This window comes from Notechis scutatus, chromosome 2, assembly GCF_049901735.1.
Source record: "Notechis scutatus isolate UNSWTSFEM ecotype Mainland chromosome 2, rNotScu1.2, whole genome shotgun sequence".
Lineage (NCBI taxonomy): Eukaryota > Metazoa > Chordata > Lepidosauria > Squamata > Elapidae > Notechis > Notechis scutatus.
In genome coordinates, this window is record NC_142010.1 from 64,886,591 (window position 1) to 64,909,915 (window position 23,325).

At 37.6% G+C, this 23,325-nt stretch overlaps 1 protein-coding gene across 3 annotated transcripts in view; it reads left to right on the forward strand.

Annotated features, from left to right (window-relative positions):
* DCAF1 (DDB1 and CUL4 associated factor 1) overlaps positions 1–22,215 on the forward strand; it is a 49,712-nt gene extending 27,497 nt beyond the window's left edge. For all 3 annotated transcript variants that reach the window (XM_026673256.2, XM_087954944.1, XM_087954945.1), the window contains exons 16-24: positions 415–497; positions 1,533–1,617; positions 3,867–4,100; positions 5,345–5,438; positions 6,183–6,287; positions 7,350–7,423; positions 7,562–7,666; positions 18,511–18,763; positions 21,240–22,215. In XM_026673256.2, coding sequence (XP_026529041.1) covers positions 415–497; positions 1,533–1,617; positions 3,867–4,100; positions 5,345–5,438; positions 6,183–6,287; positions 7,350–7,423; positions 7,562–7,666; positions 18,511–18,763; positions 21,240–21,298 — 1,092 coding nt within the window. In that variant the 3' untranslated portion in view covers positions 21,299–22,215. The remainder of the gene's footprint in view (positions 1–414; positions 498–1,532; positions 1,618–3,866; positions 4,101–5,344; positions 5,439–6,182; positions 6,288–7,349; positions 7,424–7,561; positions 7,667–18,510; positions 18,764–21,239) is intronic.
* Positions 22,216–23,325: the final 1,110 nt, after the last annotated feature.

Genomic DNA, 23,325 nt, shown 5'->3' on the forward strand with positions numbered 1-23,325 from the left:
AGCAAAAGCAGGTTAATCACAAGATTGTATGAGTAAAGACCAAAAAAGGGGGCCTTAGATGTCTTTAAACTTTTTTTCTGAACATTCAGAAGATTGAGGAAGAGATGAGTTTCTAAAACCAGTCTCTATTTTCTGCTCTTTGGAGATCATTGGCCTATGCCTGAAATTGAATCATTGTTCAGGACAGTTGATTTGTAATAACCACCTGGTCTGACCGAGCCAATAGTATGTTAGTGGTTTTACCTATGTATAATTGATCATACTGCCTTAAATTGGCAAGAGTATTATCTACCTTGAGCATTGTGTACATTGGGACATAGCTAAGAATTTCCTTTTTTTCTTAAAAGAAACCCCACATGCTGTCCATGTGCCTAAAGAGCGTCTGCTTCTTTGACTTCTCTTTCCAAATTGCAGGATGGTTCTTTATTGCTGACATCTGCTTCCTGGAGCCAGCCACTTTCTGCTTTGTGGGGAATGAAATCTGTCTTTGAAACCAAGTACGTATGCTTTCTGTCAGTGTTTCTCAACCTTGACAGCTTTAAGATGTGTGGACTTCAGTTTCCATAATTCCCCACCCAGCACACTTAGGAATTGAAGTCCACAAAGTTGCCAAGGTTAAGAAACACTACTCCTATATGGTGATTTAACTGTCTTGAATGGGCAAAACGTTACTCTATTTTTCAGACTATAAGACGCACCGGACCATAAGACACATCTAGGTTTAGAGAAGGAAAACAAGAAAAAATAATTTTTTGCCTCCGCACATCCCATTTTTGGCCTCCCCAGCATCCAGAAGCACTCTGCAGGCCAAAAACAGGCCAATTTTTGACTTCCCAAACCCTCTGTATTTCCCATTTTTGTCCTCCCCAGCATCGGGGAAGGCAAAAGCGGGATCTGTGGTGGCCTCCGGAGGCCAAAAATGAGCCTGCTTTTGGCCTATAGAGGGATTCTGGACGTCGGGTAGGGAAACAACAGGATGCATGGAGGGTTCAGGAGATCAAAAACAGTCCCATATTCGCTCTATAAGACACACAGACATTTCCACCCACTTTTTTGGGGTGGTGGGAAGTGCATTTTATAGTCCAAATATATGGAATTGGGCCATATTTTAATATTTAAAACTTTTTAATTTTAAATATTCTGTAATATTCAGGTTCTTTAAAGTAGCCAGGACGTGCAATACTTTTTTCTATTAGTTCCTGACTTAGTTATTGCATACTGTGTATACAAAGTATCTTGATGGTACAGTGGCTAGAATGAAGTATTGCAGGCAGACTCTGCCTACAGTGAGGAGTTTGATCCTGTCCGACTCAAGGTTGATTCAGCCTTCCATCCTCCCACCCAGATTGTTGAGGGCAATATGTTGACACACTACTGAGAGTGCTTTAAAGCACTATGGAAGGGTATATACTGTCTTAAGTGCTGTTGCTATTGCAGATGTATTCAAATATGCTAGATAAAAGCACAGATTTTTGAGTGAAAGCTTTGTTCTTTGTAGTTAGCTGTTGATGTGATTTTTCCCCCCCTCACAGGCATTCCTTCACGGATGACCATTATGTTGAGTTCAGTAAGCATTCTCAAGATAGGGTCATTGGCACCAAGGAGGACATTGCCCATGTAAGTATTGGTTGTTGAATCTCAGAAGACATACAGGGTTACTTACAAGCCATACCCATTTCTTATAGGTAGCACTTGAAAATGCAGAGAATGAGGTTATTCCTGAGAATTTGTTTCATGACTTGAAACTGTTAAAGTGAGACTGGTGGTATATTAATTTAATAAATAAATACTAGACTTTTGTCAATACAATGAAAATCTGTAATCACTGCCACATATTTTTTAACAAATAGAAAAGTAGTTTTAAATGAAAAATATATTAAGTAAACTTTGGCATTACTTGAGAGAATTAGAAATAAGCTCAGAAGTGATCCAAAGATCAGACATTTTTTTTGTGGGATTAGATTACGTATTCTTTAATATCAAAATATGCAATATATTATTGAAGACACAATCCTTCTACTTTTGAGCATCTGGAATTATAGCCCTAATAATTTATGAGAAAGGCTGTTTTCTGGAACATATGCTGGAATTCATTTTTGAGGATTTATTCCTTAAAAATAAAACTGGTTATACATCAATAAATGTTTCCTAGTTGTAAAATAAATATATTGGAAGCTTTCAAGACCGAAACTATAGAATCTGGTGTTTTTTTTTAACCAATTTACCTTAGGAAAAATAAAGATGAATGTTGAGTCCGCAGCTCTGTAGGAAAATTCTACTCAAGGGATACTCTCAATAGAGGAAGGAAGGCAGAATTTGAGTGGAAGATGGTAGCTGTAAATTTTGCCAATTTTCTTTCTCTTTTAAAATGAGATAGTTGCCCTGCAAACGAGAAGGAAGAGTTATGGTTCCATTGCTGCAGTTGTGTTGCACTGCTAGCTGTGAAACAACTGATTGGCATCCTAGGCATTGTGGCTTAGCATTGCTCTCAATTTTCTCACAAAATTCCAGAAAATGTAACAATTGTTTCTTATGACCTGGTACAAGTCAGTTCTAGCCCATTTAGTCCATACTGCATATATCAAGTAAAATCTTGGCACTTTTCCTTATGCTTTCGTTCTTATTTCTGCATGTTTACATTTAAGCAAGACATTTTTCTCTATTGATTTGCTATTCCTTCTGTTAGCCTTCAACTGTAATCTGATCTGGGTTCATAATATGGTCATTTGTGACAAGCTAAAATGTTTATTCTGAGCTTCAGCTAAGTGCAAGTGGCAGCTAAGAATCCTGGATATAATCTATTCTGACAAAAAAGGTAAAAGTAATAAAGCCAGATGCTCAGAATATAAACGAATAGATTACTTTAGAACAATAATTTTAAGAGAAGGGAATAAGACTGTTAAATGTTCTTGAGTATTTATAACAGAACGTTATCTTCTTTCCTTTTTCTTTTGTGAATCTTTTTCATCATGTACCCTGTTTCTCCAACAATGTGGCCTCCCCCAATAGGAAGTCCCAGCATGTTTTATAGGCATGAAATGAAATTAAGCCCCTCCCCCCAAATTAAGGCCTATATTAAAACATGCGAAATGGGGGGAATGGTGGGGGGGCTTGCCATTAGGAAGTACTTTTGTTGCACACCCGGATATGGTGCTGCCTGCGTTGACCCCAATATGAAGTGCCCCACCAACGCCGAGGTCAACATTCAAGCCATCGCCACCCACCTGCCCAAAGATGCAAGGGAGGGGGGGAAATTAAGTCACCCCTGAAAAGATGGCCTAGCCATTTTTTCGGGGCTCAAAAAAAAATAAGACCCGGCCTTATTATATGAGAAACACGGTACTACATTGGGCATTATTATGTAACCCACTGCCCCTAAGATCAGCTAGAATACTTTTCTATTGAGAGCCATACATTCAAATATCAAAGTATAGTTTTCAGCCCAGCAGTTTTCACTTCGTGTCACAGAATATTCTATGGCATAGGAGTGAATCTAGGAGAAGTGAGCAACAGCCATGCTTTCCCCCTGGGTTATTAGGTGACAGTTCCATTCCAGGCCAACATTTCCATTAATCATTTGGAGACAGAGGCCAAAGAATTTGTGAGGTTTCCATGTGACACAAAATGGTCTGAAGTAAATTCTAAAAGACAGAAATAAAATTTAAAACTAATATGATTGCTAAATCATTCTTTCTTTGCCTCAACAACTTTTAAGATGCATGGGTTTCAACTCTCAGAGTTCCCCAGCCAGCATGAGGAAAACAAGGGAGATAGATGGGGATCCATAAAATGTGTGTGGTGTTTTGGACAAAATATTTGACAGGTGTTGACTAAGTTATTTTCTTTTTTCCTTTTTCATCTAAAAGATCTATGATATTCAGACTGGCAACAAGCTCTTGACTTTGTTTAACCCAGATCTTGCAAACAACTACAAGAAGAACTGTGCCACCTTTAACCCCACAGATGACCTTGTCTTAAATGATGGTGTCCTCTGGGATATTCGCTCTGCACAGGCTATTCATAAATTTGATAAATTCAATATGACCATCAGTGGCGTTTTCCACCCGAATGGATTGGAGGTCATAGTGAACACAGAAATTGTATCCTTTTTAAACCTTAATTTCAGAGTCTGTTGGAATAGTAGAGGTTGGTAGGGAGAGCTTGCTTAATTGTTTGTTTATTTAATTTCAAGATTTATAATCAGGTCACGCAACTTAAATAGTGTGATTCTAGGCAGCACATAAGTTAAATCCAATCTTCTTTCATGTGAGAACTCAGAACAAAAATCCTTAATTGTGGAAATAACAGCAGGTCAGTACACTTTTTAGCCTTGCTTATTGTCAAGTCAATTGAAGCCTTCTGCTCAAAGTGACTAAGACTAAATGTTTCAGCAGAAGATATAAATAGTCCTGTTCTGTAGAACAGAAATGAACATACTGCAGCCAGGTTTTTAGGAGCCACTTTTTATGAGATGTATAGCTATACAAATTTGATTAATAAAGAAAGAAAATTGGGGGAAAGATAAGAAAAGAAAAATGGAAGAAGAAATGGAAGCCATTTAGAAAATAATGGCTTCTGCCAAGTGATAAGGAATATGGTGTGTGGATGGGCAAAGAAGCCAGAATGGGGTAGAATAGCAGAAACGAGAAAGCCCAGCACAGTAATGAATCCATATTTCTGGAAAGAGCAAACTCTTTTTATCGTGGTTGTCTTGAGTCTGGCTAAAGCGGTGAGTGGGGGGAGGAGTGGTAGAAAAACAGTAGAGTTATAAAATACCCTTTTGGCATTTTCTTTGATTAAAATATTTTTCAGTTCAAGTATAATTGAACCGTAACTTTTTGTAGAATAATTATTATATCAGTTGTATTATCAGTATATATTTAACATTCTCAAACCTAACGTTTGCCTTTATTATTACAAAAGTGAGAGCGATGATGACTCTCCTAACTAGAGCCTGGTCTGATCTACAGGCATGTAGCTCCTAACAGACTACACAATATGACCCATGGTAGGAAAAAAAAAGTGCTTCATCCCACTATAAAGACATCTGTGATATTCTATACATGAGGAATTAATGCAAGGTCAATTCAAAATTTTTAAGTGATTTTGCAAGCTGAAATGAAATGGGATGGGTAGATTCAAAAGTATTATTCCGTAATGTATCATGCAAATTGAGGAAAATAGATGCATTAGATGAGATTCAGATATGTTACTATAATTGTTAGAGAAATTCTATCTCAAGGCTGGGCAGATGATGGGGAGTGTGAGGCTGTCATTGGAGCTGGAGAGATAGAGAGAAAGTCCCTTATTTATAGTGCAGAATCTTCCTTAATGATATCTCCAGTGGGACTTGCGGACTTTCCACTTGTTACACACAGTGCCTGCTTTGGATCAATGCCGTGTTGTTTTCAACCACACTGGGACAGTTATGTATGGAGGTAATGACTGATTTTCATCATGCAACGGCATCCGCAGAGCTACAGATTTTGTTGCGCTAATGCTTTCTAACACTCACCAAAGCAGCACAGTGGGTGTTGCCGAGATTTGCCAAGTGAAAACACTTAAAAAAGGTCTTGAGTTGGCAGTAGACTTCAGTGGGTTAGTTTTAGCTCAATCTCTGGCATTTTCACATAGGATTGGGAAAGGCTGTAATCTGAAAAACTGGAGAGCAATTGTCAGTCAGGGTCAGCACTTCTGAGTTAAGGGGAAAGAATTATGAATCATTAAAGCAATTTTCTATGTTTCTGTACATATTAACATAAACAATACCCTGCTGATGGGACTCCTGGCCTATTTTGGCGAGCAGTCTGTTCTTACAGTGGCCAACCAACTGCATAAGAGTGGCTTATATGGACTTCTCTGGAAACTTGCTTGATATTTTCTTTTACTTTTTGTTTAAAATAGTGCCTTTTTCTCCCTGTTTAGCTTTGTTGCTCTGTTTGGTATTCTTTGAATGTTAGACAAAATGAATAATAACTTGCTAGCAGGGAACTTAAAATTTTAACTTAAAGTATATCACAGTTGTATGGCTCTATATTTTCTGATTTTTTGCTAATCTTGTTCAGTTGTAGAAGCAAATATGTACTGAAAAACAAAAAAGATTCATTTAAACTTCTAACGCTTCTTTGATTCATGTGCTTCCTCTCCTTATAGTCCCTAAAAATATTTTCTTTCTTGATCAGCTATGCTACAAGCAGATGATGAAGATGATTTGCTGGAAGAGAGAATGCGAAGTCCTTTTGGGTCATCCTTCAGGACATTCAATGCAACAGACTACAAACCAATTGGTAAAGATTATAATTGTTCCTACTGAAGTCAGCCGAGTGAAATTATGATTTCAGTTGCTCTGCTTGGAAACATTTCCCATCATGATCTCTACCAGAATGTAAATTTAATTAAACATCAAAAAGGGATTTTTCTGTAAAAGTAGAGGAAGAAAATATAGGGGAACAAAATGCCAAATACATTTAAAAAAATCAAAATTTGTTCAGAGTGGAGAACTTCAGTAAAGGTATATTATGTTTGGCAAATTTCCAAGGCCAAATATTCAAAGAAATCATAACAAGTGGAAGGGAAATCTCTTTCTTTTCTTACTGCATGGGAGAAATTGAAATACTACCTTTTTATTGAGGAAGTATACTAGTTCAGTGCAGAATCTGTTCAAAATTTGTTAGTAGAGGAATCAAAAGATATTACTTAATAAATAATAGGTGAAAATCTCCCACATGCTGTTGAAATAAAATGAGGAAGAATGAGAACATTGTATCTTTATGAGTTAGAGACTGACCTTCAAGCTACACATGATTCCTCTAGCCTCCTTTTTGCTATTTCAGAGTACTTCTAGAATCTAGATCATGCTGCAATAAATTGCAATTAAATGCATTACTGGGGGGGTGGGGTAATTTTTTTAAATCTTTGTACATTTTGAACACTTAAAAAAAGGGAGGGGAGCCAAAACTTCTCTTTTTTTCTTCCTTGACCATTTCTGCTGTTAGTGATTTCATGGTATGTTCATAGAGATACATTCTATCATCCTCAGAGGCTAAAAATTGTAGATCCCCAGCTAAAAATATTGCATCCTGGGGTATTTCAGATAATTTCAGAACTGAATGTGTAAAAATATCTTTCTGGTATGTGACTTATAAATTGCAGCAAGGAACTACATTGTCTACCCTACACCACCATTTTGTCTTTTCTGTCTCCCTCCTCACCAAGACTCTCCTTTTGTGTGGAGGTTGGCCTTGGAGTTCTAGATATACAGTAGATAAGATACATAAAACCAGATCTCACAAGCCTAAAGTCTACTTATCCAGTGTCCTGTTGACTTGGTTATATGTGTTCTTTTCCAGCCACCATTGATGTGAAAAGAAACATCTTTGATCTATGTACGGACACAAAGGATTGTTATTTGGCTGTTATTGAGGTAAACTTTATTCCTGGTGAACAGTGATAAATACATATAAAATTATCATTGAAGAAAAATAATCATACAGTGTTCCTTCATTAATAGTTTTGGCTGAAAAATTAATTTACTATGTTGTGCTGATGGTTCCTTTTGTAGAACCAGGGAAGTATGGACGCCATGAACATGGATACTGTTTGCAGGCTCTATGAAGTGGGCAGGCAGCGTTTGGCAGAAGACGAGGAGGATGAGGAAGAAGATCAGGTGAGAGACAGAATACCCTTTTGGAAGTTAAAGGCTAACTATCTAGCTGAAACATTTGAAAATCTCTCCTAAGTTATCAGTACACCCCAACCTCACACTATAGCTGTTATGCCTTGAGTTCTGATGAGTGGCTTGTTTCTGGTGACAGGCTGTTAGAAACTTTTGACTTATTGAGTGCTTAATTTTGTGTGTGTGAGGCGGGGGGGCGGATATTAAACTGGTCAATCAGTGTATCTCATGAAGAAGCTACACTTATAATTCTGTCCAGAATATGAAGACAAGATGTCCTTTGATGATGATTTGTGGAATTTCTTGGTATTCTTCCAGTGCTTTTGCTTCAGGTAGCCAAGCATGAAATGGGAAGGCTTGGCTGTGAAATTGTTCCTGGCTAAGTAGGAAGAATGATGCAAACTTGCTTAAAGATTCTGCTGTTTGTTTCCATTGTTTTGCTGACATACCTGCAGTTAGCCATTATGATATCCGAAAATGATTATTATTCCTTGGGCTTATTAGGGCTGCAGCAGAGAACTTGTACAGTGGAGGTGTGTGCTCAGCTGCTCTTCTTGATGCACTATGGTGTCACCATTTTTGTTGGATGATCTGTGTTTGTGATTTATATGGATAATGATTTTTATTTCAGAAGAAAAATGGGTGTTTATACAAATAAAGTTAAAGGACTGCCATGGCAAAGTTTAAGAGAATAAAATAAGGAAGTAGCATTGCAAATTAATTTTCTGATTTATCTAGTAGGATAGATTCATTAGGCAGGATTTCACCACTTTAATATTTTTCAAAACTTACTTTTACCTTTTGCCATTGGCGTGCCATTTAGTTTTTGTAGGTGCTGATTGTGATCCAGCCCTAATAACAAACACTAAACTTTTCATTGCTAATCTTTTTGATTGCTCCATCTGTTATGAAGTTCAATGTTTTCTTTAGGCAGCAGGTTCCTTTCTCAACATGTTAATATTTTTTTCAGTTTTCTGAAAGACAGGATATTGCCTCCTTAACACATATTCCGTATCTTTTCCTGGAGAGCTCTTTGGCAACAAAAGGTTGCAATAAGATCGGGGTTTAGGCTGGCTCTCCTGGTGATATACATTTCTGTCTTGGTGTTTGCTTTTCTGACCATATTTTTTAATCTCCTCTAAGGGCAGTGGCGGGTGAGTTACAATCCAAAGTCAATCTTGGAAAGGGATGCTGATTTGCTCTTCTATGTAGGCCATCAGCATTTGCAAGGACTGAATTTCTGAATGATAGAGCCAAAATTAGAAATGGGACAAAAGGTTGTTCTGCAAATGGAAACACAGAATGATTCCTTGGGACTTTTAGGGAAAGCTACTTTTACAAGAACAGTTGCAATTTTTGGCAGGTCTCTACTGTTGATCTTTAATATCTTTTAAACCTTTTACATTTGGGCTGCGTAGGATTTCTGAAGACAAAAGTGTACTGTATCCAATCTTTGTAGTTACACATCATAAAGGCATGTTGAAATTGCATAGAAAACTAAGCTAAACTGATTCAATGCACTGTGAGGTTATCTTCCCTTGCCCAGCCCTTTCTGTCCTCTCCTTGTAGGTTTGATTCTGCAACTTTTTACCAGTCTGTTGGGTTTGGGTTTCCTATTTGGGCTACCCTGGATGAGAAATGGCTATCGGTGCCTCTGCCCTCAGAAAAGTCCTGTTTCTGGATATCGTCACAGTCTTTTACCATTAATAAACTTGGGGAAGGTTTTTTATTGTGTTGTAATCCATCTTTTATTAGTATTAGTGTAATACTAAATTAGTATTCCCTCCTGAATAGAAATTTCCCAATATATAGAATTTCTCCATCCTGGTTTGTACAGTATCATAGCTGAGTGTGCTGAGAAAGAAAACTGTGCTGTCAGGAGGGCCAGCTCCATTTTTTTTTTTTGATTGCACAGAAGGGGAAGAGAGTGTTGTGCAACGCTGCTTTCATCATTGCCACCTCCTCCTCCTCCTCCCTTGGACCAGCTCCTGCAGCCCCTTCTGGTGATTGCAGCACTAACAAAGCTTAGCTGAAAGCAACAGCAATCTCTATCTATGGGGTAATGGCAACGTATTTTTTGTGAGATAGCTAACTTATTTAATAGTGTGGGAAAGCCACTCTGAATTTTACTTCATTCTTAGCATGGCACACAGGCTCAGCTCAGTGGTCTCAGCTCTCCCTTGAGTGCATGTCTGATTCTACAAAGTAAAGAGTTCAGTGGCCGAAACAAAAAGTCATTTATAAAACAAGGTGGCTATATGGAACGTCTTCTCCTCTAATACCATCCAGTTCTTACTTTGCAGCACCACAAATATTTTATGGAACTATTGTAAAAATGAGGGGGAAAAGTAAGGCTGTCTCCTCTAGCCTTACTGCCTTGGTCATTGCAGTATGATTTTTAGTGTAAAAAAAATGGACTAGTTGCACATCTTCGTTATAAATATTTAGGCCTTTTTATGTACTTGAATAAAAAGGCAGCTAAAACTGTAGAAAGACTTGGGAATGCAAATATTTGAGAAATCGCGTAAATGTAAAGGAATCAAAGTTCTCTTTTGAGAGAAAAAAATTATGGCACACATATACTTTATTTGTTTTGCAACAGGTTGTTCTAGCTCATAATAATTTTCAATGTGCAGCATTCAAGGCTGCTGATGCCACTTATTATCAAAACAGGTGGTACATCACGGTAGGTATAATAACATGATGACATTTCATTAGACATCTTATTCTCCAGCTTGTTTGATTATGGATATGAATTACTTATTAACTGCTAGTGGATCATTTTTCTCAAAAAAATTACTTCTTTTGCATACTGCATCCAAAATATTTACGGTATTTTAGCTGCATTCCTCTTAGGATTCCAACCAATTTTATCAGTGATTTTTAATCATTAGGGAATATGGCAAACCACAGTTAATTTTAAAGCCCAAATAAAAGCCTTTAAGAACTAACTCTCTGGAGCTCTTTTAAGTACTCCATGCAATTAATTACTATTTTAAAAAATCTATACAAATTTACCATGTCATAAAAAATAAAATATAACAGTGTATTCAATACAGCTAGTTAACAGTGACTATTGGGACTGGAATTTCTGTTGCTAAGCAACATCACCTGACTGTGCTGCTTATTGATGGAAATTCTAGTGCCTCTGATTGTTGTCATTAAGCAAATAACCACAGTTATTAAATGAAGGTGTCATGCGTGGTCACCATTTGCAACCTCCCGCTGGCTTCCCCGTTGACTTTGTTTGTAGGAAGGCAACAAAAAAGTCTCAAATATCAAATGACATGACTGTGGGGACATATTCAACGTTTGTATGAGGACATTTGTAAGTATGAGGGCCTGTCATAACTACTACTTGTTCAATACTAACAAAGAACAACTGTCTTCTGATAAATGTTTCATTTCTCCTTAAATACTGTGATTTTTAAATCATAGTAAAATAGAGGGTGATACTTATTTTGAAATTCCTTTGATTTCTTTTACTGATAAAAGCTTGGCCTTAGAGCAGGGGTGGGCAACTATGGCCCTTTTATGAATTATGGACTTCAACTCCCAGAATTCCTGAGCAAGCTTGCTCAGGAATTCTGGGAGTTGAAGTCCATAATTCATAAAAGGGCCATAGTTGCCCACCCCTGCCTTAGAGCAAACATTGTTTGTCTTGCTCAGAAAAATTGGAGTTCTTTATATTAACTGGATTGTTCGTTGACCCAGCTCAGCGTTATCTATACTCACTGGCAGTGGCTCTTCATTGGCTGTTCCCAGGGTAATTTCTGTTACCAAATTCCTTTTTACCTGAATATATATTGCAGGCAAAGCATGAGTTCTAACATGGATTATGTTATTCTCTAATATCTCACACTGAATGAAGACACTGAATGTTACTTATGGAAGCCAAACAGGATAAATGTAAGATGCAACATTTGTACTTGTAGATACCAAGTTACTGTTTTAGTAGATAAGCTATAGAATGGCAATAACTATGTTTTATCTCTTCACTCCAATTTTGCCTCTGTTACAAATTGTTTGTGTGTTACCTTTATTCTGTCTACCCATCTCTTCTGGGTCAACGTAGAAGCCCATGATTAAGAATCTTGCTTTCTGTGTACTGATATGTATAGTCAGGTCTGTATTATATTTGGATGACCCATGAGGAGTTGGAATGCATTTGGAGGCCAAGCTTTAAAGGTAAAAGCAACTACATCTTTTATACAGGATTTCTGTGCAGTTTAGATGAAAGAATAAATTATCTCAAATTTAAGGTAGGCAATAAAGGTTTGGAAATGCAAATATTCATAAAAGGAGCTAAAAAGAATGTTAATTTTTACATTTACAAATTCAGAACAATCTTTTTGAATAAAATTTGTATTCAGAAAGAGTAAATAGCATTTAAGACGGAGATAAACTCTGTTTAAGCTGAAATAATATATTTTCAGGGAGAGAGAATTTGTTTACTAGAGATTAACATAAAACAAGAAACTAGAGAAACTTGAATTTTATTCAGAGGTAGTTACAGACAGTGCCAGAATTAACCTCTCATTGGGAAACAGGCTCCGGTGACAGAAGAAACTCCTGATGGGAGGGGGACTTGCAAGCTTTTTAAGATTGAATTTAAGAGCACCCCATGTGAGAAGCCAAGAGCAAAAGTAGCGGCTGTGAGGGCAACAGGGGCATGTGACGTGTCCCTCCATGGTCCCCTCCCAGGTGACAGCCAGGGCTTCACCTCCTCTTTTCCTCAGAGGCGTAGTATCTGCCTCCCTTCACACTCCTTGCAGAGGGATACGCCCCCGCCTTGCTCTCAGCTTCTCGGCTTCTTCCACGGGACGCTCTTAAACTCAATCTTGAAGAGCTAGAAGATGTCTCATTCGATCGCTGCCAAACTTGTCTTGCCCAAGATGGCTGCAACAGAAGCAGGAAAAGTGCACCAACTCTGATATCTCTTTCAGAGCCTGGGCATCACCCTGCAGCCTAAAGATAACTCTTAGATAGCCTAAAATGATTTGGGTAGTTTTTGTACTATTTAAAAGCTCATCTGTTTCTGAATAGATGAAGTCCACAAAATATTTGAGGGTGAGACTCACAGGAGAATTTCTGAAAAGGAAAACCACTTTGGAATCTAAGAATGAGGATGTGTCAGAAGACAGATGGAATTTTTTAAAAAGACCAAAAGTTTATGTCTGATGGTTATAAAGTAGTTCCACACTGATTCATTGCCTGTGAGATATAGAAAATTGCCACTAACTTAATGTAAGTGCTTTTCTTAAATCTTGTTAAATAGAGAATTCCTAATACTTCAAAACATAGAGGGATATAAATATGTTAACATATCACATATGTTAAGTAAAGAGACTTGAACCTGGGAAAGTGAAACAAGTTGCTTTTTAATGTCTGTTAAATTAATTTTTAAAAAAGTATGAGTAAATCAGGTTTTGACTCCTTTGTTTTCTTGGGAGGGTACTCCCTTTTCAGAGCAGGGATTCCTTTTCTTTCCTTGCCCCCGCCCTGGGATTTCTTTGGCACAACTTTATTTTTTTTCCTTCTCTGGGCTTTTAAAAAAACTAACCTCCCCCCCCTCCCCACACACACATGCACAGACGTTGGATCTTTCTTTCCTCCTTGCCCATATAGGCAGCACCCATGCAAATGACTTAGAGTTGGTCATGCCCACCCAGTCAAATGACCAAGCCACGCCCAGCCAGTCATGTGACCAAGCCACGCCCAGCCAGCAAGCCCCACCCAGCCAGTCACATGACCACCAAGCCAAACCACAAATTAAGCCATGACCATAGAACCGGTTCTTAAGAAATTTGAATCCCACCCCTGCTATTTTTGCACTAGTTACACAAACTAATGTTTGGTTTGTCTTCAGTTTTGGACATAATAATAAATTGCAATTAGTTAGAGAGAAGAAGTTTTTCCTGTTTTCTTTGCAGTAGAACCAAAATAGAGATAGATTAAAGTACCCATTTTTATACGGTAGAATACTCTGTACCATAAAACATTTAAAAGCAGAGTTTAGATTTGAAAATGAAAATAATATGACTCTTAATATTTTCCATGTAATGTTTAATAGTTAATAATACTTTCATGGTTAATAGTTATTGTTAAAAAATTGGGTTCCTAATGTCAGCGTTCCAAGTAATAAACTCCAACCCAATAAACTCCGAGACAAACGGTTTCTCAAAGTTCCATTTTATTAGAATTGTCATACCGGCACATCTAGGAAAACCCGAATCTGAGAGTACCGGATTTTCCCTTGGTGAGTGAAAATCAAAACCCCATCCCTGCACCCATCAGTCCATCACATGGTCCAATCACCATCCGTCCCAACTGGAGACATTCCTCCAACCACTCCTTTTCCAGGTGCAGGAAGACTTGTCCTTGACTCAGAAGAAGAATGTTGTGATGACTAACTTCCTTCTCTCTATGAGATCCACCCCCTCCCAATTTCCCAGGCACTACAATGTGGCAGCGTAGAAGCTTCTAAGAAAAATATGGCTTCCAAAGCTGACACTCTATATATATTTAACGGTTTAGTTGCAGTTCTCTGTATGCTAAAGTTCCTACATTCAAAGAGTTCTTCCTAAAAATAAAAGTCCTATATGTGACACAGTTTGAAAAAAAAAAAAAAAAGGAATGGCAGGGAAAAAGATAATTGACATTGATGGACTGAATCAAAGCTATGTTTTTTTTCATTGGACTACATTTTGGACAACATAATATAGAAATAGGTTATTGTTTAGCCAAAAGAAGCAACAGATTTCAAATCAGGATAATATTGTAGGTATTATGTGATTAAACGTTTTGGTAGAAAATTGTAGTTTTGGGGTCAGAAATGAATGTTCTTGGATATAAAAATATGTGGGTTTTAAAAAAATCATTAGTGAAATGTGTTTTATAGACAATAATTGTCTAAAATAGTGCTTATAAAATGGAATATTTCTTTAATAATTTAAGACTTGGTTTTAGAGGGAAGAAAAGTACATACTTTCTAATATATAAATAATAGAGCAGTTGTAAATGTTGCTATAGCAACTGACATTTGGGATTTTTCCAGTGCTAAAACAAAACATACAGGACCAGTTGCATTATCCTTTCCTGGATTTAAAAAAATAATAATTGCAATTTCAAATACATACAGATAGTTCCCAACTTACTACCATTTTTAGCGACTGTTCAAAGTTATGATGGTGCTGAAAAAAGTGACATTGACAAGTCCTTGCGTTTATGACCATCGCAGTGTCCCCACACTCACAGGATCAAAATTTGAGTGCTTGGCAACTGACATACATACAGAATAGAATAGAATTCAATTGAATTGAATTGAATTCTTTATTGGCCAAGTGTGATTGGACACACAAGGAATTTGTCTTGGTGCAAATACTCTCAGCATACATAAAAGAAAAGATACATTCGTCAAAGAGTCAAGAGTCATAAGGTACAACACTTAATAATAGTCATAGGGTACAATAAGCCATCAAATCATACTAGGAAACAGCTAATATAAATCGTAAGGATACAAGTGACAAAGTTAGTCATACAGTCACAAGTGGGAGGGGATGGGCGATAAGGAGTGATGAGAAGATTAATAGTGATAGTAATGCAGACTGTAAATAGTTGGATAGTGTTGAGGGAATTATTTGTTTAGCAGAGTGATGGCATTCAGGAAAAAACTGTCCTTGTGTCTAGTTGTTCTGGTATGCAATGCTCTATAGCGTCGTTTTGAGGGAAGGAGTTGAAACAGTTTATGTCTGGGATGTGAGGGGTCTGTAAATATTTTTACAGCCCTCTTTTTGACTCGTGCAGTATACAGGTCCTCAGTTGAAGGCAGGTTAGTAGCCATTGTTTTTTCTGCAGTCCTAATTATCCTGTGGAGTCTGTGTCTGTCCTGTTGGGTTGCAGAACCAAACCAAACAGTTATAGAGGTGCAGATGACAGACTCAATAATTCCTCTGTAGATGATCTCAGTGTCCCAGAATCAGGTATTGGCTATTTGTGACCACCCAGGGGGCTTCTAGCAATCAAAGCCAATGAGGGAAACCAGATTTGCTTAAACACAGCATGATTCACTTAATGATCCCAGCAAAAAGGTTGTAAAATCAGGCATGTGACTTATTTAATGAGAACATGGCTTAGCAACAGAAGTTTAGTCCCACTTGTGGCTGCAAGTCAAGGACTGCTGTTGTGAATCTGCAGGTTTTTTAAAGCTTCTGTTATTAGTAATAGGGATTAGAGCCATCTGATTTTTTTCTTAAATACTGAATCTTTAGATACCTTTTATGTAAAATAATTATTAATGGCTGATTTTGAATTCATGGTCTCTTTCAAAAATTTGGAGACTATGCCCAAAATACCAAGTGAAATGTTTTTGTACATATGTATGTATTTTCCCATATATGGATGTTATAAGCTGCCTGTTTCTCCCTCTATCTAAGGAGTCTCAAAAGTCTACAGTAGTAGTAGAAACTAATCATTAGTTTCCCAGGACTAATGAGAATTTAAAACTAAAGGTGTTTTAATGAAAATATAATTGACAGTGGCAGTTCCTTTTATACAGTTTAGCAATAAGCTTCCATTATTCAGATATAGTGTGAAATATGTAGTTTGAGAGGTGGGCTACTCTGGCCCCTTCTTTGTATGGGAGTCTCCTTGGCTTTTGGTAGGGCTCAACAGAAGTTCTTCCTACTATTTGACATGGCTGCAATTGCTAATAGGAACAGAAACTTGGACTTTCATCTAGAAGTTAAACCTTCCCGCCTCGCTTCCCGCCCAGTGATCTTGAGGTGAGATTGCAGGTTTCCCTACTCACAGAACCCGAAAACAGTGAAATCTGTTTAGATCATCTATGGGGGGAAGCTTTTTGTGTGAATACATGTGCAGTTCTTGTGTGGTCTGTGAAACTGAAAGATGGTTTACTTGTAGGCAAGAGATGTACTGTGTAACAACTTAGTATTATTTGTTGCCTATCTTTCTGCTTTTAATTTATCAATTGAGATGACTGAGAAATAAGAAAAGATACCTTCCCACTAACGTGTATCCCTAGATTATATTGCCAGGCTGAATTATATTGCCCTTCTGTTAGAAATGTACTTATATTGGGGCTTTGTTACAGGGAGGCAAAGTACAACTGATGCAAATTAATTGAGATAGCTTTTATTATAAATGCCACTACTTGTGCACATATTAATAAGTTTACATTGAAGACCTGTAAGGTTTGGCTATGTTGTTAATACATCTTAATGAATAAACATAATTATGTATAGCTTAGCCATTTGCATAACCGAATTGCATTTTAAGTATGACATGTTTTTGGAATGTATGAATGGCATTTATCTTGATATATTAATGCAGGGTGAGAAGATGTAGTCTAATAATAAGGTGAAATGATTCCTCCTTTGCCTTTTTAAAAAGCAGCAATTTTCTTGTTGAGAAGTAATGACATATTTCCTTTTACAATTTACAGTTTATACTGTTTTAGAAAAATAGTACAATTTGGTCATAGAATAATTGGAGGAAGGGTCAGGAAGAACCTTTTATATTAAATGGAAAGTATGGGAATGTCTTTGACTAGTTAGGAGACTGGAGGCTAAAATATATGAAGAACAGTTGCAGGAACTGGGTTATGAAAAGAAGGACTAGGGCAGACATGATAGCAGTCTTCCAATATCTGAGGGGTTGCTGCAAAGAAAAGGAGGTCAGACTATCAGTCATTTACTAGTAGATTATTCAACCAAATTAAAGATGCTCACTGGTTCAGGAACAATACAGTTAAAGGGAGCTAGTGATGGTGGGCAGGTTTCATTTTTTAACTTTGATCAAGGTTCAGGGGGACTTACCATTTTACATTGAACCAAATGTTGGGTGAATCAAACTAGATACATGTTTAACTTAGTGGGACAAGTTACCATAACTATGAATTTGGATGAAAGTTCAATAGTCAGGATCTAAACCCCTGAATGTAGGTTATCATTTTTTCTAAAGCTGTTTAAAATACTTTTAAAAATATGATTTATTTCTTCCTTCCCAATTCATTGTGGCATAGTGATGAGTGTAAACCAAGCCACATATTGTGTTAAATTATGTTTAAAAATCATGGCTATCATTATGTTTATTGTTGTCAGTATATTCAGCAATTTTTTGGTTGCTTGACATAGGTATAAGTTTTGAGCTATCATTTATGTCATAGTTCTTTTAGTTTAGACACTATATTTAGGTACTATAGTTGATAGTAATTTATTATTGTAGCATTTTTATATAATGTGCAGCTTTATTGCATTAGTTATAAGTGCATTATAAGTAAAATTACTACCATTACAACTACTAGGTAAGGAAAGATTGCCCTCACACATGCTAGTCGTTTCTGGCTCTAGGGGGTGGTGCTGATCTCCGTTACAAAGCTGAAGAACCAGCGCTGTCCGAAGACGTCTCCGTGGTCATGTGGCCAGCATGACTAAACGCCGAAGGCGCACGGAACGCTATTACCTTCCCACCAAAGTGGTCCCTATTTTTCTACTTGCATTTTTACATGCTTTCAAACTGCTAGGTTGGCAGAAGTTGGGACAAGTAATGGGAGCTCACTCCATTACGCAGTGCTAGGGATTTGAACCGCTGAACTGCCGACCTTTCTGATCGACAAGCTCAGCGTCTTAACCACTGAACCACCGTGTCCCCTTACAACTATTACTGCACTACATTTGATAGAAGCTGGAGAGGGACTTTTCTAAACTCTATCAATATAATGCTCGGCAAGTGACCTGGAATTATCTCTCCCGGTTTGCTTGTTACCCTGTTCAGGTTTTATCCTTCTTATGGGGCTTCTGTCATGTCTTTATCAGGAAGAGGAGGAACAGGAAGAGGATGATGATGAAGATGAAGATGATACTGATGACCTAGATGAGCTGGACACCGATCAGTTGCTGGAAGCTGATTTGGAGGAAGAAGAGAACAATGAGAATGCGGGCGAGGATGGAGAAAATGACTTCTCCCCTTCCGAAGATGAGGAAGTGGCCAACCTGCTCGAAGAGGGAGACGACGGAGAAGACGACGACTCTGATGCAGATGAGGAAGTTGAGCTGATCCTCGGTGATAGTAAGTATGCACAAGTCTTCTCGAAATTATTTTGATTCTGTGTGATTTATGTGGACCAATCTTGCTGCGAGCTAGGCGACAATAAGGTAGAAAGCAACAAAAGCAGCAAATTACGACAGTATCATAAATAACAGAATGAATGTTTGCAGTGTATTTATTTGATGTGATTCAATCAGCTAGGGCCAAAAGGATAATAAATTTTTTTTAAAAACGGGACTTTTTGTTGAATGCGAGGAAGGAGTCTTCTGCTCTTTTTGCTGCCAGGGAAGCCCGTTCCAGAACGCGGGGATCAGTGCTGCCAATCCTTGTCCCATAGGCAGAAGAGGTACTCTCAGTAGGCCTTTTCAAGAGGTTGGGAATCCATGTTGGCAAGCCAAAGCCTAAGATAAGCCAGCTTTGCATCAGACAAGGCTGTGTGGATAATCACCAGCACTTTGAATTCCACCTCTTTCTTTGGTAGCTATCAGAACCCATGTTACCAGGTTTGAAAAACATTTTTAATCTCTATTATTTTTATAAATAATTCAAGGTGGCAAACATACTTACTATGCCCCTCCCTCCTCCCACTTTCTTCACAACAACCGCGTGTGTGACGAGTTGGGCTGAGAGAGTGACTGGCCCAAAGTCACCTAGCTGGCTTTTCTGCCAGCTAGGACTAGAACTCTCAGGCTCCTGGTTTCAAGCCTGGTATTTTAATCAGTGTACAAAACGGGCTCCACCAGAGTGCCACGGTATTTTTAGATGAAGAGCAACTCAGTTTTGGGAGGATTTAATCAGAGATTATTTCAGCGTATCTAGATTCTAACAGCTTTTAGATATATCAGTTCAGGTTTTCCATGGTATCTACAGGTTGGCCAAGGGTGGCAATGTATTATTAAGTATCTTCAGCAACCAGTGATGCTTTACCATCACTGGCAGATGAGTCCTTGGCAGTTTCATATAGATCTTAAATAACATCGCTGTACCAGCGATGCAGCACCCATACCCTTGATGATAATTTTGCCTCTTCTTGGGAAGAAGGTATCCTTCCCTTTGTCCAGTTGCTGTGTCTTAGCCCAATCACTATTAATTTTGGACTAGAGAAAGCAATATTAAACATCCGATAGAGTCTTTGACTTGAACCTGCCAAAGATAGATTGGTGGTCTCAGCTATTTGCTATCCTGAATAATTGGGCATAAAAGGATATATACAACAGCATTAGCCCTGAAGGTGTTAAAGGGGAAGTTCGGTACCACCATGCCTAAATCTGTGTTTGGAGACCACTGAGACTGTTTCACCCATCTTGCTATGTTGTTCCTTGTACTACATTCCACATTCGAAGTTAGCATTTCCCTCCTGAAGTGCAAGGGGCGTTCTTTCTATTGGCTGATTAAGTTATAAAAATCTCCTTGAGAGTTGTTAAGCTTTGTTCAGTTGTGCTTTCTGCCGGAAAGTGCAAAGTTTGAAATGAATGGTCTGGTTAGCTATGCCTTGCGTGAAAGATTCATCTTTTTTTTTTACCTGTAACTGCTACATAATATACTACATAGTATATTAATATCTCAATAACTCTCATTATTGAGTTATTTTGTATTCATGTTTTTTCTTTGGTCATTGACCAATCAGTGTAACACTAGCCATGATCGTAATAGTTATTAAAAAGCTAGCAACGGAAAGAATATGAGATATAGGAGGAAATGAAATTAAAGGCAGGCATCAATGAAATTATGTGATTAGATAACAGTGTCAAAGGAGAAAAAGAAAATCAAGTGTCTATTTTGAGGTATGTGAGAGGAGGAAAAAATTTGCTTCTATGCAAACCTTCAGCAATTCCCTGTCAAATATGACATAACTTTCTTTTCACTGCTTTCAGTTGGTCTGGGAATTTCTGGTAAAATGTTCCACTTTGTATTACCTTTTTGTTTTTCAGAGGGATTTTGCTGTGGGTTTTCCACTCTTCCACAAAATGGAATTTTGTCTCGAACGTTTTTCCATCCTTCATATAAAACCTCTGGATGGATCACCAAATTCTGCCTGAAATGAGATTTGTTGGTATAGCTTTTGAAAGTATCCTTGTATTTTCATGAATCAAAAATGGCACTCTAGAACATCCTTCTCCATGAAAAATTCCAGGGGAAAACTATAATGATTAATTAACAATGATAAAAACAAAATAATAGTAGTGCCAAATTCTTCATGTTGCAAATGATTCTGTCCTAGAAATTGGACATTTTTAGCTCTTCTAACAGAACCACATTACAAAGGAGGGCTGCACTGGGTGGAAGTTCTAGGAAGGCAATAGATTGGGGAAAGACCATATAATACGTTGTTAATGTCTTCATTCCTTTCAAGTGTAAACCACCTTTCCTTTATAATAAAAACAAGAAATGTTTCATAGCTGTTTAACCTACAGTATTTCATTTGGACAAGGTCCTCTTGCTTTATCAAACCTTAATAACTGAATATTTTTAACAACGAATTGGTCACCCTTTGCAGCTGACAGCTCAGATAACTTGGATCTGGAAGATGACATAATTTTGTCTCTGAATGAATGAGGCGCAGTCTTCCTCCGGGACTTTGGCAGCGGAGAAGCTCCCGACTCGGAAGCCAGGAAAGCCAATCAAGAGGCGAATACCGAGCACCCTCTCAAGCTTCTTCTACATGGCAGAAATCCAGTCCTTCCAGTTTTGCAGTGGACAGACATGGCTCAGGATAGGTCCAGAGTCTTTCTACAGAGACCAGGGGTTTGGCCTTTATTTTCTCTGCCTTTTTTTTTTTTTTGGTCATTTTTTTTAGGCCAAGACATGACTTCTCCAGGAAGACTTCTGAAGATATTTCACAATATATTTTCTTTGTATAAATAGTTCTTTCCTAAAGAACAGAAATAGTTTTATATGAGACAAACAAGGGGGGGAAAAAAAAGGGGGGGGGGAATAAAAACAAACAAACCAGGCAGGTATTATAAAGAAGGTATGACTTTGTATCCTTCTAAAATTTAAATTATCCAAATGGCTTTCTTGGAGATTAAAAAAAAAAAAAAACAAATTTAAAAATAACATAGGGCATTTTTACTGAAGTGTGGGATTGAATCATGGATTGTGAAACCGTGGATTATTTTGAACATGATTTTTTAATGGAGTTGTTGCTACCTGCTGTGAAAAGGTCTTTTTTTTTTTGTCCTATGCCTCTTGTCCTGTCTGAAGCCCTACGAGGGCTCCTGCTGCAGGAGCTTTGATGGAGGGCTGAAGGTCCAGCCAGGTCTTGTTAAGAACCTGCCACTGCTGGAGATGAAGGACTCTGGCTTGCAAGCCTCCCTCCACCTATGCCACATACCCCCCCCCTCTTTTTGACGTTGGCATTTTTAATCTTCTCTCCCCGTACCCTTCCGCCCTCTGTGAAAATTACAAATTGAAATCCTTTTCCTTTAATGTAAATTGTATTTATTAAAAAATAAATAAAAATAAGATTCCAAGTCCTGTCTGTTCATAACTCTGAGCTTCTGTCACATCTATTGCCACCTTGTTCCAAGTGAAGATAATGAAGGCAATAAGTTACTTAAAATGCAAAATATGGGTAATGGAGATAACAAATGCTGCCGCATTCCCAGGAATGTAAGAGTTGTGCTCTCTGGACTGATTTAACAAGAGCACACAATGAACACTTATCAGATGAATCACGTTCACTGAGTTATGTGACAATTCTGATCTCCAGTTGTGCGTGGCCATTGCCAAAATAATTTGGAAACCAAAAAAGTGAACTCTTCCAGAGTTTTGATTCCTTCCTTCTAGTTATATCTAGAAGATTGATAAGATGATGCAAATACATAAAGATCTGTAGAGGTTGGAGCTGTTGGCTTCAGATGTTACTTACATTATAGCATCTTTACAAAATTTTGTAGTAGTTCTACAATGTAGACCAGCATTTATCTTCCACTTTGTGAGTAAGAAGCCACACTCAGCAGAGCTTATAGCTCATTCATTGGTATTGTTCCAGCCTTTCTGAATTAAAAACTTTGAACTTAGTATGTACTGAGGCTATGAATAGCACTGTTTTTAAAAGTTCACACATTTCTCCTTACAGTTAGCTTGTTCCAAAACATTTCCTTTTAATAAATGTTAATTGATTCTGTTTAAAAATTGCATTATGAACACATTTGTTCAATTGACTAGTACTAGAGTTGGAAAATCTGCTGGATATGTCTTGGCCAGACATGGGCTTAACTTGGCTTGTTCCAGCAAATTGCATATTAGCAGGCTGCCTTAATTTTTTTTCCTTTGGCCAAGAGTTGTGCCCAAGTTCCTTTCTTAACAGTTGATAAATCTGACTTTATTAATATGTACCATTAGTCTATCAATGAAGTGTTCAAATTAGCTTAGATGATAATCATGTTTGGTTTAACTAATTAAGATATAGGCAAATTGCTCATCACAGTTATATAACTGATCCAAACCTTCCAAACTTGCAGAATAAAAATACAAACAATATGATTAGACTAAAGCATAGTGTGCATTACAATGCAATATCTAAGGTTTATTCTCTACCTACATCCATAGTTTAAAAATGTTGCTTTATATAAGCCACT